This window comes from Bubalus bubalis, chromosome 10, assembly GCF_019923935.1.
Source record: "Bubalus bubalis isolate 160015118507 breed Murrah chromosome 10, NDDB_SH_1, whole genome shotgun sequence".
NCBI classification, from domain to species: domain Eukaryota; kingdom Metazoa; phylum Chordata; class Mammalia; order Artiodactyla; family Bovidae; genus Bubalus; species Bubalus bubalis.
In genome coordinates, this window is record NC_059166.1 from 7710987 (window position 1) to 7728275 (window position 17289).

Genomic DNA, 17289 nt, shown 5'->3' on the forward strand with positions numbered 1-17289 from the left:
GTCTTTCTCTGTGCATGGCACAGAGGACTTTGGATTTACCACTAGCAAATCACTGAGTCCTTAAACTATGACGTTAAAGGCTCCCTAAAGGTTTAGTCTGCTCCCTATAGATGGAGACGTCTAGGTGGTGTCAGCCTGAGCTCCCCTCTCCCCGCCCCCCGAACCAATGTAAAACTCCTTATCACCATTGCACCTAATAAATTTAGTGTCTGTTGAAGATTAATGCCCAGATTCAAAAAATCATTATAAAGTAATTGATTTTTTAAGATACATGCATTTTAACCCATTTCAGTTATTTTTCTTTTTGTTTCGGTTATTCTTTTTGGTGCCCAAATTGTCCTGTTTTAGGCCAATATGGGAGCACTTTGGGGGCCTCTTTGCCCTTTCAGCATGACCAGCACTCTGTATTTTCTGATCTGGCAGGATATTCCAGTGCCTCATCTGAATTTACTCCCCCAGATCTGGAATCAGTGGTCTTTCTCCCAAGGAGACGCCCCTCCATTTTAAATGCTGCACCCCGGCCCTGAGCTGAAGTCCCAGAAAAGTTAAGGTGTCCTGGCCCTTTCTCTTTAACCAGAACTCTTTGAACCTTGGGCATGACATTTTCAGCGGCAAAGTGTAGCTTTGCTGTGAACTACAAGCTCTGTTCCTGACACCTTTTTTTTTTTAATTGGCTTGGGATTAATTGATATTCGCATGATTTATTCCCTCTGAGCCTGGCACACACATCTGTGTAGAAATCCCTGCCTAAGAATCAGATGAAGAGGATTAACAGGCAGCCTTGTCCTCAGTGCTCTGGATAAACAGTCGGAAGAAATAATAACTTGGTGGGGTGAGGAGGAAATTGATCACTAATCCAACCCTTAAGAAAAAAAAAAGCAAAAGCCAAGAATAATGGAAATGAAAATCTTAAAGATTCCTCTCTTCTCATTCTCCAGGGGCACCCAGGTTAACATTAAAGGGTATCCCTTCTGGCCAGACCAGACTCACGCTGTCTTTGAAGAGAGCAGTCCATTCTTAGCTGACTCACTCCGGGGGTTTAGTTAAGTGCCCACAAAAGTTCGATCATATCTGGACATTAGGAAGGTGTGTGTTTTGGCAAACAACACTGCGTGAAGGCTGAGCTGCCTGATCACTCTCTTATCAGGCCTGTCTGAGCCTCAGGTTCAGCCTGACACAGAAGCCAAAGGCCAAAACCGAATTCTCTGCACTATTTACATAACAAATAATACAGCTTTGAAAACAAGTGGTGTCCATGAGAAAGACTGTGAGATTAACTGTCCGGGTGTTTTGAAAATCACGTTTCCCTGCAGCTCTTTAAAGGAAGCCCGAGAAGTCAGCCAGCTGCCTTGCGGTTTGCTGTCAGGCAGGAGTCTTGCAGTTTAACACTCAAGGTCCAGGCTTTGTGTAGCCCCCAGAGCTGCACCCCCAACCCGATCCTAGGTGTGGAAGCTGAACTAAGAGGAAGAGAAGGCGCCGTAGGCAGGAGGGACCCCCGAAACCTCAGTCATCTCCTCGTTCCTGCCCTTCCTAAGAAGGCATCCTGATCTGATGGCCAGTCTGAGCCCACCTTCCTGGAGTTGAAGGGAATAAGCACAGAGCATTATTTTGTGGGGGAAACAGACCCAATAAAGATAAACAAAGTCAGAGATTTCCTCAACACAGGAAGCCCAAGGAGAGGACCCGTCAGCCCTCCCTTGGTAGGAGGGTTGACGGAGGAGTTGTCCACCTGGTGGGGTCAGCCCGCCCCTGCTTGAGCAGGCAGCACCCAGCTCTCCAGCACCCGAGGGACCCCACTCAGAGTGGTGTGCCAGGCCCTGGACTCCGCAAGTTAAAGGGAGAGAGAAATCAGAGCTCACATTAGGGCCATTCCCGGTAGTGAGGAGAATAGATCTCCTGCTACCAGGGATTGGGGATGTTTACTCTGGAAAAGAGAATAATCTGAGGTCAAAGAAAGCCTTCTTCCAATACGGGAAGTTCTGCATAAGAAAGTTTTAACCTAACCTATCTGACCCCAAAGGAAAGAACAATGTCAAAGCATGTGGAAGGTTCTGGAAGATGACTCCTGATGCTGGATGAGAAAGATCTTTCCAGCAGTTGTTAAGGCCTAAACGCATGGTGGGCTTACCTGTACATGAAGGGAACCGGGCAGGACAAACATTTCTGAGGAACTGACATATCAGACGGTGCTGTTCCGATGTCTGCTCAGGTCCTTCTTTCCAGAGGGCCTGAAAGGGAAAGTGTTAGTTGCTCAGTCATGTCCGACTCTTTGCGACTTCATGGACTGTAGCCTACCAGGGCCCTCTGTCCATGGGATTCTCCAGGCAAGAATACGGGAATGGGTGGCTGTTCCCTTCTCCAGGGGATCTTCCAGACCCAGGGATCGAACCCGGGGCTCCTGAATTGCAGGTGGATTCTGTATCGGCTGAGCCACCAGGGAAGCCCCCTGGGTCAGGGTTGGTCTCCTACCGCTTTGGCCCATGTCTGCAGGTGGGCAGCCAGGCAATGAAGAAGGACAAGGCGCGTTCAGGACGGAGAGGGGATGGTGGGGAGGGGGAAGGCGGAAGGGAGGGGTGAGCACATCTTGTGGGTGAGGCTGATGGCCAAGGCCACGGCACTGGGGGGTCCCGAGTGATCCTGCTCATGAGCTCTCTGGCTCAGGCATAGTCACCAGCCTGCAAGTTAGGAACCAGCCCAGAGATACGGGTGCTCGAGGGCAAGGATGGGCACGGTCTGGAAGTGTGGACTCCCCTTCCGGTCCTGCCTGGTCTGGTGCCATCATTACCCCTGTGACCTGCCTGGAGAACACACAGCCCTCATCATCCCAAGATGACCTGCTGCCAATCTTCCTGGTCTCGGGTGGGTTCCAACTTACCTAGGGGGCACCACTGGCCGGAGGCCACATCACCCTTTTTCTCTCTACCAGGGGTCTACTGCCTACACTCTGGCTTGTCCCTGGGTAGGACTCACACTTCTAGGTGCCCACTGGTGCTCTGGTGGGGAGAGCTCAGAAGTCAGCCTGGGCGCCCCTGGCCTTCCTGAGTGCTGTCAGAACACAGCATCTGGGGACAGTGTTTATTTACATTTCAAAAGAACCTGATAAAAGATCAAGAAATACTTCCGACTCAATACAATGAATCATCCAATTATACAGATTAAGTGATCCTTCAGCATGGGATCGTATTAGCCTCGTGCCCCACACCTGGGTATGTAGGCACCCCCAGAAAGGAAGTGGTGGGGGCCCAAGAGACTCAGGCAGCAAGCGGAGAGTTACCCCATCGTCCTGTTCCCTCCCGCATTGTGTCTCTCCTGCTCAGGGCCCATGTGACTTTGCTGTAGGGTCCGTCTGTCACCCTAGAGGATGGGTTTTATGGTGGCCATGCTGTGGGCTTTGCTCCTGTGCCTGTCCTTCAGTGGAAAAGTGTCACATGGCCAAGCTGTAAGTGATCTGAGGTCTTGCCTTCTCCTTATCTGCCCATGTACTGTAAGTAATTCACAGCGAGTTTCAACATCTTTTCTCCGAGGCAAGGAACATTCTTCTGGCCTCTCACTTGGTGCCCTCTGGCTCATGGCGTGATCTGGTCTCTTGAAGTGGACTGTGTCAAACAGTCAAATCCAGGGTGCAGGGGTTTGTAAGAGGCAGTCAGGACCACCTCTGGCTCTCTGGGAGTGGAGTTGAGTTTTAGGATCTTGGTCACTTTTGAATTCACCCATTCTCATGTCACTGGGCTTCCCTTGAGGCTTAGCTGGTAAAGAATCCGCCTTCAATGTGGGAGACCTGGGTTCGATCCCTGGTATGGGAAGATCCCCTGGAGAAGGGAAAGGCTACCCACTTCAGTATTCTGGCCTGGAGAATTCCATGGCTGTATAGTCCATGGGGTTGCAAAGAGTCAGACACGACTGAGTGACTTTCACTTCACTTCACTTTATGTCACTTCCAGCAAATGACAGAAGGCAGGGGAGATGTGGGGACATCCTTGCTTTGGGTCTGATTCATCCTTAATTGACTGGCTGACATTTAGGAAGTCTGTAAACTGCTCTGACCCTCAGTGTCTTCTTTGTTAAATCAGGGGCACTCACGTCCACCCTGTGGAAATGATCTCCTTATTATAGGAAAGACTCGGCTCCTCAGAGGCTGCCTGGAGCAGAGCACAGGCTCAGCAGACTGAGTGTCCTTCTTTCCTCCCTTCCTCCCCATCACGCTCTCTGCCACCTGACAGTCCTCCTCTGGTTTCCGCCATCGGCACCTGGGGTGAGAGAAGAGGCTGGACGTGGAGGAGTTATACCAAAGCCCCAGCTGGCCCTGTTGGACTCCTGAGAGGAACCATAGGCCTCTCCGGTCTCCCTGAGTCACTCTCAGCAATGCACAAACCTCGATTGTAGGATGGAGGGGTCCCCTCAGGGAAGTGGAGTCTTGTTCTGATGGTTCTAGAGGCGAGAACCAGGTTAGCAGGTAAAGAGCATGTGGACAGGCATAGCAAAGATGGATCTGCCCATCAATAGCAAGTGTCGGGCAGTGAAGGTGGCAGCCTCCAAGGTCCGCTGGCTGTGCATTGAAGATCCTGTTGAGAGATCCACAAGTTTAACATTGGTGAGACGAGGTGACCACTGGTCCCTGCTAGCTGTTCTCAGCCGGGCAACCACGTCCAGGGTGCTCAGCATCCTTGTTCAGAGGACAAGATCACACTGCAGAACTGCAGACAGCAACTCTTAAAGCGGTACTTCATCTTACAGAGTTCTGGGGCTATTTAAGAGACAATGTGATTTGGGGCTAGCAGAAGACTGATTATATATAAGACACTTAAAAGAAAAGAAGGAGATGTCCACTGTGGTCATGATAAAGCTCCAACTTACTCCCAGGACTCTAGAGAGAGCAGGCCTGTGTTGGGGCTTCGCATGGTGCTGGCTTGGGACCACTGGTGTTTCTGGCTTGTTGCTTCTCCAGCACCGGTCTGGGCTTATGTCACTTTCTGGGCCCAGAGGTGCCCTCTGGGTCTGCCTTCTCTCCAGTGTACAGCAACTCCTGGTGATTGTTTTACACAAATTCTCCAAGGGCTTTTGTTGTGCTCAGTAGGAAGAAAAAGTCCATCTACTGCATTTTCCTGGAAATGGAAGTTCAAGCCATGTTTTTCTTGCTCAATATCACCTTATCTTTTTGCTGGTTGGTATTATTTTTCTGCTGTTTATGTTATTCATGGTTTTCTCATCTTTATTTGAAAAATCCCTTTGCCTTTGGAGATCTCCTGAGCAAGGAACTAGAACTCGTCTCCAGATTCAGGCAACTGGTTGAGGCCTCATCTCCCTGGAAATCCTTCCCATCATCTATTATTCAAGGCGGATGCAAGATGAGTCGTGGCCTCACAGGGCTGATGCTTTTAGGTCATGACAATTTATTCCCTCAGAAGCTGAGACCCTTGCTCACCATGGTCCAGTCTTGGCCTTGGCCACTTCGGGTACAGCCAGCAACTCAATTCAAGTCTCACTTCTTCTGGTCTCTTTTCTCCTTTGAATGGGCTTCCCTGGTGGCTCAGTGATAAAGAATCCACCCGCCAATGCAGAAGACATGGGTTCCATCCCTGGGTCAGGAAAATCCCCTGGAGGAGGAAATGGCACCCCACTCCAGTACTCTTGCCTGGAAAAGTCCATGGACAGAGGAGGCTGGCAGGCTACAGTCCATGGGGTCGCAAAAGAGTCGGACAAGATTGAGTGACTGAGCACATCAAATAGTCAGTGGGTAGAACTGCATGGATGAGCTTTGTGCCAGAAACACTGCACCAGTTCTTGGTTCTAGAGTCTGAATCCACTCACTCAAATGGCAGTCAGTGATGGCAGGAGCCCCCCCCCCAGCCGGTCACCATCAAGCAGAGCCCCTCCAGGAGCCTAACAGGACCCAGAGGAGGTAGACAGGGACCCCACAGGCACCCAGGTTCTTGCTTTGTTAAAAGAAATAAGATGTTTGCAGCTGCTTTGGGGAGAAGGACTTCTATGAGTCACTACTTTTAGACCCATGCTGTTCTAGCCACAGGAAAACAGACCCTAACAGAAAAAGAAGAAGAAAGTAAACAAGATTAGATTTCTGGTGTTCTAATAGGTAGATATATCAAGAAGCCACCTTCCTAAAGTGGCAGCCGCCCACCTCAGTGAGGATCCTTCCATCCTCACCCGGGAAAGATGTCTGCCCGCTTCCCTTGCCCTTGGATGCAGCCAGCGCCATCCTAAAGAGTACCCTCCACACCAATCACAGGCAGAAATAACAAATAAGACAAAAAGGCAGCAGAACAAGACCACACCTGCCTGCGTCTCCACTTGACCTACGTGTGGAGAGGACATGTTATTCTTTCCTCACAACCGGGTCAGGCAGTTGCAGGGTTCAAAGGCAGGAATGTAAAATTGTCCTTCTTGAAGGAGCAGGATGGGGAAATCTGGAAAAATCAACACAAGGCAACCCCAGCAGGTGCCGAGTCACAGGCTGCGGTTGGTAGCGGGAGTCCAGCGATTGAGTTCTCGAACCCCCCAGATCCAGACAAGAACTCTGGCGGGAGACTGTGACTCACACCACACCCGGGGAGCACGGCCAAAATCCAGTTCGTTTCCCTACAACACCTTAGCGAAAAGGTCGGCTGTGTGGGTGAGATATGAATCTATTAATTTCCTGGATGCTCGGTTTACTAAGAGAAAGATTAACAGGGCTGTGATACGTGAAAGCTCTCGGATTTCTCCCCGTGGGGGACATAGGAAGGATTGTGGGGCCGGGTGAGGGAGCTACCCACACACACGGGAGGGATGCGACAGTAAACACAGGGTCTCCCCCGGTGATTCTTCCGGGGAGCAGCAGGGTTCAGGGGCCAGGGAAGCGCCTGGCTGGGAGCTGGTTCCACCAGCAGAGGTCTGGAGCAGAGGCTTGTCCCCTTTCTAAAGTACACTCACCCTTTGACTTTTGGTCGGGGTTTTGCTGAGCTGGCTGCAGCCTCGCTCAGCGACGACCGAGCAGCACAGGAAAGAACCTCGGGATCTCTCTGCCCGGAATCATGCCGACGGTGGACGACATCCTAGAGCACATCGGGGAATTCAACTTTTTCCAGAAACAAACGTTCTTCCTCCTCTGCCTGATCTCGGCCGCCTTCACCCCCATCTACGTGGGCATCGTCTTCCTGGGCTTCACCCCGGACCACCGCTGCCGGAGCCCGGGGGTGGCGGAGCTGAGCCTGCGATGCGGCTGGAGCCTGGCGGAGGAGCTCAACTACACGGTGCCGGGCCTGGGGCCCGAGGGCCAGTGCCTCCGCTACGAGGTGGACTGGAACCAGAGCACCCTCGGCTGCCTGGACCCGCTGGCCAGCCTGGCTACCAACGGCAGCCCCCTGCCCCTGGGCCCCTGCGAGCAGGGCTGGGTGTACGACACAACCGGCTCCTCCATCGTGACCGAGGTAGGTGACCCTGGGACTCAAAGAGATGGAGAAAACAAACAGCGCAGCTTTCCTTAAGGAAGAACCCGGGGAAGCCCAGAGGTGGAGTCAAAGGATCTCATAAAATCCTAGTTTCCAACCGAAACATGCCGCCTCTTGCTTGTCTAGAGTGTGAGTTACTTGAAACTTCAAATTATGGCAATAATTATTCTAGTGTATGCAAGTCTCAGTATAAGAAATAAACAAAAACATATCAGAATTCCTGGAAATAATGCCAGGAAAGGGGAAATTTCCAAGCCTCAGGCTGAATTTCTGGAAGCTGTACCCTCCATCTGCGATCATATGAATGGACAGACATGCGACAGCTCATAGAACTCACCTGATTGGTGCCTTACTGTGATACAATGTACTTTTCTCTCAATGGTTAACTTTCTTCTCTTTAGTTTGCTCAAAGTATATATGTCAAACCATTTGGGGGTGGAGCTTTTGCTACGGTACTATAGTTTATTAAAAACCACACTTGACATTCCTACACTTGCCCTTCCTGGTGGCTCAGAGGGTAAAGAATCTGCCTGCAGTGCAGGAGACCTGGGTTTGAGCCCTGGGTTAGGAAGATCCCCTGGAGAAGGAAATGGCAACCCAGTCCAGTATTCTCGCTTAGAGAATTCCATGGACAGAGGAGACTGGCAGGCTACAGTCCATGGAGTTGCAAAAAGTCGGACACAACTGAGCACTAACACACACACACAGTTGACATACATCTGATTGTGAGGCCTCTTTTCCATAAAAAGGAAAAAAATGGAGGCTTGCTGTTTAAAAAATTTTTATTGGAGTAGAGCCAATTTATAATATTGTGTTAGTGTGCAGCAAAGTAAATCACTTATACATATATATACTTTCACTCTTTAGATTTTTTTCCCACATAGACTATTGCTTAATATTGAATAGAGTTCCCTGTGCTCTGTAGTAGGTTCCTGTTAGTTATCTATTTTATATACAATAGTGACACATGATTTTATTGGAGGCAAAGCAAAATAAGGGGACAAGATTATTCTACAAAGAAAGCCAGGTGCTAGGCTTAACTTAAAAGGACCACTTGGACGATGTGAAGATACTCTGTCTGAACAGACATTTAGGTAGAAGAGCCTTTTCTAAGGATCTAAAGTGGTCTGACAGTTATATGAAACGTGAAGGATTGAAGATTTAACACCGTACAATTTTTAAGAGGCCTTACAACTTGGCTCATCTCACTCAGTCATACAGAGATGAGGAAACTGAGGTCCAGGGCAGAGAAAAATTTTGCCCCAGACAGTGAGAAGGCCTTCCCAGGTGGCTCAGTGGTAAAGACGCTGCCTCCCAATGAAGGAGACACAGGGGATATGGGTTCAATCCCTAGGTAAGGAAGATCCCTTGGAGGAGGGAATGGCAACCCACTCCAGTATTCTTGCCTGGGAAATCCCACGGACAGAAGAGCCTGGTGGGCTACAGTCCACAAGATTGCAAAGAGCTGGACATGACTGAGCCACTGAGCACGCAACACACATACAGAGAGAGAAAGTTAGTTTTAAGCCCTAGAAACCGGATCTCCCAAACTCCGGGCTGGCACTGGCGACTCCTACAACGCTGCCTCTTGTTCCAAATGAGAGCAAAGGCCACAGGCCTGAGCAAGATGCTAATTCCCCTACGCTAAAGAGACACCAAACTGCCCGGCTTCCTTGAGGCAGCACTTGTAATGTGTCCACACACCTATTGCCTCTGTGCATTAAAATTAGAAACAGGAACGGTTCGTGCACAAGTAATTACCTAATTTCAGCTGATTTAGCCAAAATCGAGTTTAGCCTGATGACATACCACCAGGTAGAAAGCTAAACAGGCTGCGGGTCAAATCTTCAGGTTGTGTAAAGAAAATTAACACAAGCAAGGAAAGAGTTGGGTTATTGTCATCCGGCTACTCAGTGCAATACAAGGAGTCCCCTGAGTCACATCTAACAGGACTTGTTTTCTTTCTCTCCCAACTCGGGACCCCTGCGGCCCCTCGCAGTTTAACCTAGTGTGTGCCGACTCCTGGATGCTGGACCTGTTTCAGTCGGCGGTGAATGTAGGATTTTTTATCGGTTCTATGAGTATCGGCTACATAGCAGACAGGTAGGTGTGCCACAGAAGTGGCGGAATTGAAACCGTCGGAGGAGAGCACCCGCCCCCACTTGAATGCCCTCCTGCCCCACAGCACACCAGCCACGCTTCCCTGGATGGTCACGACAGTCTTAGAGTTCTCCTGCTGCTCCGATAGCATGACCGCTGTCTGTATTTTCTCATTCTTGGGGCTCATTGAAGGATGTTTCATCATCGGGTAGCAGTGTTTCCTTGTGGGCTGTCCAGAAGCTGAGGGTGAGACGGGAGAGATGACAGATGAACGATGACTGGATCCCTTTCATAATCCCGATTCTTCCTTTGGCTTCCTGCCATCCCCCTGGTCATCCACCTTCGGGGCCTCTTCCCTCTTCCCTCTCAAGTCCCAGAGCCGGGTAGAATCTCACTATTGTTCTTACCTGAGCCCAGGGGGGTGCAGGATTCCTGAATCGGGGCCCCAGAGTCAGATGTAATTGTTGAGTTGGCCAGAAAGTTCCTTTGTGTTTTCCCTTATGATCTTACAGAAAACTTTGAATGAACCTTTTGGTTAAGCCAATATATGTGTGGAAGGTACAATATAACACTGAAAGGGAAGCAGGGTCTCCACACTGACAGAGGTAAATATTCGATTCCATAATGTCACGTCCCAAGAGATAAATGAAGGGAGACTTCTCCAGGTGGGACGCATGGCTGGTGGTCCTCTCACTTGGGTCTGAATCTTCAGGAGCTTGGTTTCAGCGGCTCGTACCAATCCAGCTCTTCCTGGGTCTCTTATTTATCCATCGTTTTGTAATCCCACATTCACTGTGCTGAAAGTTGCTCATAATGTGCATCTTTACTCATTGATCTAATTGATCAATGATCAATTAGACATTATTAGGAGTCCCCTAAAGAGAAAGGAAAAGGAGGGCTTCCCTGGTGGCTCAGGCAGTAGAGAATCTACCTGCAATGTAGAAGACCCAGGTTCGATCCCTGGGTCAGGAAGATCCCCTAGAGAAGGGCATGTCAACCCACTCCAGTATTCTTGCCTGGAGAATCCCATGGACAGAGGAGCCTGGTGGGCTACAGTCTATGGGGTCACAAAGAGTTGGACGCAACTGAGCGACTAACAAAGGGAGAGGAACGAAAAATTGGCTCTGTACTTGGTGAGCACCTTAGCTAATTTGGCCATCAGAGCTATAATGTCAACTGTTTACTGGGTGTGTTTTGTACACCAGGCAGTGTGAGCAACATTTTAAACAGTATCATCCTCTTAAATTGTTAGTCCGCTAGTGAGAGAGTGCTGCATAACTGAGCAATGACTATATAGTCTCATAATTTATTATAAACTACACATGTTTAATTCTGAAATAAATGGTAAATATGCCTGCTGCCTTCTCCAACTCTATCTTTGGTACAGATAAACCCACACCTGTCAGTTTAATATGAAACGTAGGTGGAACATTTTGTCTGATGATACTGCGTAGTCTGTCTGGATTAAAGCTGGCAAATGTGTTAAAGATGAATCAGGCTGGCTGAGTCAGTCACACCTCAGGGGCATCTGAACGTTCACGGCCAGGACTCCCTGTGGCCACAGGCAGGAGGGGAGTGCCAGAGAGGGCGCTAGGTCTGAGGCAGCCGCGGGCCTCATGCCTCTTCTGAAACTGCCTGTGCACCTTCTTCCAGAGGCTCTTCTTGGGACTCTGTGTGGCGAAGAGGCTGGTTGCAAGCGGAGGGCATTTGCTTTCATTAATATTGCCACTGAACTGAGGGCGGTGGTTTGGAGATGACCCTTTAAGAAGGAAGAAGCACCCTAACGAGGGCAGTCCAGAGTCCACCCTGCTCCAGCGTGTGGCTCTTTGGGTCCTTGGCCCCTGGCTCCCTCTCCACTCCCGCCTGCACTGGAGAGAGCAGACTCTAACACTCAACTCGCCAGCACAGAAGTGAACAAACAGGTGACTGAGCTTCACAGTTGGTTAAATAAATGAGTTAATTATTCCCGTCCCACTCAGAGAGTAGGAAACGGGTTATAATCCTCTCCTGACAGTGCATTCCTGACTTACAATCCCCAGGCAATTATCCACCTTCTCAAATGACCTCATCATTTTGTTCCTTTTGTTGAAATCTCCAGTGTAAAGCTAATGAGTCATCATTCTTCCCCCCCGAAAGCTGTGCACATCCCTTTATTTCTTTTTCTTAAACTGTCTGAAGTCTGGTTGGTTATTACCCCTTTCTCCTCTGCTGTGTGCAGATAAGGGTATGGAATGAGGTGATCGCCAGAGGGGTCCAATGAGAACGCTTTATTTTTGCACACTCAACATCTGTTTCTGCACAACTCTCAGGTTTTATACAATTGGACAAGAATCTCATGGGAACCCATTTGATGCTACAGATTAAACAAAATAGATTGCGATAAGGAATTTTAAAAATATGACCTGACAGCTGAAGGGGTGAGGAGTCTTTTAAGAGCTGCAGTGTCTTTTAGAAGAAAGCCAGGAACACCAAGCCAGACTTCTGAGGGTCAGCTTTGCAACCCTCCGGTGGGAGGGAGGGAGGAAATATGCTAGAGACTTTGGAAATGAGTCTTTTGTAAGGTGTCCCATTTGTTTCATCATCCAAACCGCCTAAAGAATGATTGTGAGAATCACCTGACATAAAAAAGTAATCGATCAGCGACTCCAGGGTTTTTACTCCAATGATCAGTCATTTAATGTCAGGCTTGTAAATGTTTTATTTTATTTTTTTATTTTTGACGATGGGATCTTAGTCCCCTGACCAGGGATCAAACCCATGCCTCTTGCTTGGATGGAAGGCAGAGTCTTAACCACTAGATTATCAGAGAAGTCCCATCAGGCTTATGAATGTTTAACAACTGACTCTCTAAAGGAGAAAGGCCTGACTTGTAGAGTTTGCTGATCTCCATGCTATCGATGCTCCCATGGTGGTCCATTTCAAGCTACCAAAGTGAGGTCATGGAACACAGAGTTGGAGAAATATGCACCGTCCTATGGCATTTCCACCATACAAATATAACAACAAGATGTAAAAGACCTCATGAGCATAGATAAATACTCAAACGTAGTAAAATAATTAGAAAGAGATGGTTTGCATATTTATTACACTAGCTTTTAACGCAATTTACTTTAGAGTAAGTGTATACTTTCATTTTTCATAATGGTGCATTTAACACTCAGCTCACAAATTTTCTGAAAGTCTATCAGTCAGTTCTCAAGAGTCACCACTACGCCGTTCAAATTTCAAAATGGAACCAGATCCAAACAGAATCAGAGTCCCAGTGGGTTGCAGTCAAGCTCACCCAACTTTGCAGAATCTTCCAAAACAAGCTGCCCCTACCTCCTATGTGCCAGTCATGGTACGTCATGGTGTGCTATATCTCAGTAGGATCCTAACGGCCTTGAAGAGGAGAGTTATTGCCCACAGTTTGCACAGGAGGACACTGAGGCTCAGTGAAATGAAAGCACACTTCCCAAATGCTAACGTGCATGTCAACCACCTGGGGGGGTTGTTAGAATTACGATTCTGATCCAGTGGGTCTGGAGTGGGCCTGAGGATCTGCCTTTCAAACCACCCGCTGGCGATACTCATATCCCCAGGCCACAGTCGGAGTGGCAAGTAGCTAAAGGATTTACGAAGCCAGCGGTACAGGAGTCCACCCACTCCCTTTGATTTTCTCTCTTTCTTTCATTTAACCACTTAAGTGGTTCTGTTGTAGGAGGGCAGGAAGGTGGGGATGTCTCAAACCAGTCTCCCGAACCTCCAGAATTTCTTCCAGCCCTGCCTTACTGTTTTAATCATCTTGTGTCCGTCTTTGAAATTGTCCCCTAGTGAACTGCATTAGTAGATTCGAGTTTCTGAAGGTTCCCACGCTCTGAGTGTCAAATGGTGAATGCCCCCTCTCATCAGCCATGGGATTTTGTCACCTAGGGGAGCACGATTGGGGTGCTTTGTGGTCACCCGAGTCAACTTTGGAAGTTGAAGAAATCTCCTTTGAACACGTGCTTATAAATTCTTTGAGGATAAGTGAAGGGGGCTGGGTAGGAGAACGTGGAAAGAAAGGCTAAAACGTTGTGTTGAGTTGTGACTTTGGAAGGCTATGGATAAAAGGCTAAGGGGGTATACGTTTACAGTGGGGAACAGTTGACTGAGAATTCAAAAATGATGTAGTCAACACAGAGTTTTAAGAAGTTTGGCAATTTACATCAATTCCCAGTGGGACTGCTTGATCTTTAAGTTTCAGATTTAAAGCATTAATAATACCCATAAGACAGCTCACAGGATAAGGCTCAGAATATTATCTATAGCCCTTGAGAAAGAGCTAAAGGTCTTGACTGTGCTTAATGATGACATTATTATTTAGTCTCCTTTGGCTGCTGTCCTTTGTTTCCGCATTTCTCACTTCTCTGATTGAACTCATTCTTTGACTAAAGTTTTCTGCAGACAGGAGGCAGGCAGAGGGCATGGTGGTGTGGGGTGGGGGCAGGAAGCATACGGTCCTGTTCTGTTTCTGTAAAAGACAAGGTTAAGCCCAGGTTCCACGTTTTCCTCTACTCTGTACTGAGACACTCCCAGGTCCTTAAAGCAATGAAACCTAAGTTCCATAATAAAATGTACAGGAGCTCTCCTGCTAGGGGACTCCATGACAAAGGCCTAAGGGACGGGAACACATGAGGTGAGGGCATAAACAACCATTTCCATGGAGACACACAAATACCACGAAGTCCAAAGGCAGTGTTGAAAATGGATACAGAAATTCACTGAACACTGAGTTTTGTTTTTTCTAAAGCAAAAGCTTCTGGGTGGGCAGTTGAGTCTGTTCATGGAGAGGCCCAGCTCATGTGATGATGGAAGGCTTAGATAGGCCCTTGGGGCATTCAGGACCGGGGGGCTCGAAGAATCTCCCCTCCCTGAGTACCCTCCACAGTGTGGGGCTGAGAGTTTCTGCAGCCCAGAAAGGGTCTTGCTGTTTACATATTGTGCCAACGGAACAGACCCAAAGTCAGGGATTCTCTTGGAGGGAGTCAGTCTGTACCTCTTAAATTTCCATCCTTCAGAGTTGACCCCCACTTTGGTTAGAGTTCCATAGCTTGTGTGAATTTTCTACAACCTTCGTGAATCTAATCTGATGCCATTCCCTCTCTTCGTTTTCTCTTCACAGGTTTGGCCGTAAGCTCTGCCTCTTGATTACAATCCTCATAAATGCTTCATCTGGAGTGCTCATGGCCATCTCCCCAAACTACACATGGATGCTAATTTTTCGCTTGATCCAAGGACTGGTCAGCAAAGCAGGCTGGTTAATAGGCTACATCCTGAGTAAGAACACTTGTGATTCTAGCTGTGGAACAAAGGTTGGCTGGCAAAATAATCAGTCTGGTGGGGGAAGCTACACAGAAAAGTGGACTCAGCTTCAAGACAATGTTGAAAGATTTTTCTTTCTGTATCAAAAGAATTTCTAAAATCTTTTCACTAGACTCATTCTACATTCCTCCTAGAAAGAAAACAATGCAACAGGAATGCCATCCAAATTCTTATATAATGCTTTAGGAATTTTTGTTTTCTGTACCCTAGGGTGTTCCATAAAGAGAAAATCGAGCCTACCAGGCTCTTCTGATTGTTGTTCTGTCACTAAGTCACGTCTGACTCTTTGCGACCCCATGGGCTCCAGCACACCAGGCTTCCCTGTCCTTTACTATCTCCCAGAGCTTGCTCAAACTCATGTCCATTGAGTTGGTGATGCCATCCAACCATCTCATCCTCCGTCATCCCCTTCTCCTCTTGTCCTCAATCTTCCCCAGCATCAGGGTCTTTTCCATCAAGTTGGCTCTTCAAATCAGGTGGCCAAAGAAGTAGAACTTCTGCTTTGGTCCTTCTGATGGATATTCAGAGTTGATTTCCTTTAGGATTGACTGGTGTGAACCCCATGAACTTTAGTACCACGCTCTACAGAGAGAATATTCAATGGGAAACATGCTAGATTTATAAGAGACTTTATTAGTTTGAGTACATCCACTCTAGCAAACTACAGTTATCCTCAAAGTATATGCAAGGAAACAGAGGATGCAAGTACTGTGGTCAATCTCGGGCCCTCAGCAAGCCACTTGTGGGACCAGGAATATCATTTACATCCTACTCATTAGGAGCCAGAGCTATGCTTAAGCTCCATGGATCATAGGAGAATATTTGCATTATAACAGCGGGGCATCTTTAAAGTGATATTAAGAAGACTTACCACCACACTTAGATCTTGGAAATTCACTTCATCATTGCTTTTCTTTTGGGCACATTCAGGTAGCATCCACACAAAGGGAAACGGACTCTGAAATTTAAATAATAATAATAAATCTCTCATTTCACGCAAGAGAACTAGAATATCTGTGCTTAAAAACTGGCCCAGGAGAGGGGCCAATAAATCTGGGTGATCCTATGAGATGAGGAGGAAATGGCGCCTTTAACACTTTTATGTCCCTGTCATGATAGTCCCCTGATCTATGTGAGGACAACAAAGAGATGAATGCATGCGGTTATTTGATGAGAAACTTGGTGTCTGAAGACATGACATCGAAATAACGTAGCATTTGAATGTAGATTTTGGCCTCTTCTCAGTAATTTCTCCTCCAGTCCCTCCATTGTCCTTATGGTGCTCTTGCCATGTGCCCTTTTTCTACTTTTCTACTTGCTACCCCAAGACCTCATCCATGACCCCAACCACTTTGAAAGACAGATGTTTCCATTTATTAAGTATGTACACAATTTCATCTCTCTTTGTAAGTACTTTTGGATAGTTCACAGTACTTCATAGAAATAATTTCAGAGAACATTTCTATTTGGTTTATAAATAGCTGAAATCTTTAACATGATAACCAAACATTTAAAGCAAAACTCTGTGGTTCATGGAATATCTGGCATGTCAATTTTAGAATGTCTGTGATATAAAAATGACTATTTCCTAAATCCATGTACCATGGACTTCATACATCTGTCATGGTATATGGCATAGGATAAGGCAATAATTATACCACGTGCAGTGTTATGCCTTTAAACCAGCTCTTGGAGAATAAAAAACCTGATTCATAGTGTTTTCCAATTTCTAAGTTGTGAATACTCACACCATGACTGATTTTAAGATACCAATGGGTTAAAAATCAGCTTGCAAAATTCCTAAAAATTTAAAATTTAGTTCTTGCCAGTCAGTACTAGCTGACTTTGGTCAACTTGAAAACCCACCCCTTAGGTTTTCAAGCCATTTGCACACATTAACAGGATGGCCAAGAAAATGTTTAACTCATGTAAGAGGACATGAGCTATTATACTGAGCTATTCATTTATGTGAAAATCATCTATGCTCTAAATTCAATGCTTACTCCATGTAATGTGGGATTATGAGATTTTATATTAACACAATAGCAATAATCATAACAGAATAGGTCCCAAAGGACATTTAAATGTTTTCTAAGAGCTGTATAGAAAATTCTGGAGCTTGGACCACGTTTTCAAGGTTGGCATTCTAGTTGTCCTATCGTTGGATCACCAGCTTCCTGTCGTACTGACTGGTGCTGACCCTTTGGGTTCTCGCCACAGTTACAGAATTTGTCGGGCTGAGACACCGGAGGACGGTGGGGATTTTCTACCAAGTGGCCTTCACGATTGGACTCCTCGTGCTTGCTGGGGTGGCCTATGCGCTTCCACACTGGAGGTGGCTTCAGTTCACCGTGACTCTGCCCAACTTCTGCTTCTTGCTGTATTACTGGTAAGTCCACGT

The 17289-nt window shown here is 47.4% G+C and overlaps 1 protein-coding gene across 4 annotated transcripts in view; it reads left to right on the forward strand.

Annotated features, from left to right (window-relative positions):
* Positions 1-6592: 6592 nt before the first annotated feature.
* Positions 6593-17289, forward strand: part of SLC22A2 (solute carrier family 22 member 2) — a 32768-nt gene continuing 22071 nt past the window's right edge. For 2 of the 4 annotated variants that reach the window (XM_006051244.4, XM_006051246.4), the window contains exons 1-4: positions 6594-7424; positions 9445-9548; positions 14689-14843; positions 17109-17277. In XM_006051244.4, the coding sequence (XP_006051306.2) occupies positions 7029-7424; positions 9445-9548; positions 14689-14843; positions 17109-17277 (824 nt within the window). In that variant the 5' untranslated portion in view covers positions 6594-7028. Of the gene's footprint in view, positions 7425-9444; positions 9549-14688; positions 14844-17108; positions 17278-17289 lie in introns of all 4 variants that reach the window. The other 2 variants (XR_006542252.2, XM_006051241.4) reach the window with 2 other exon arrangements.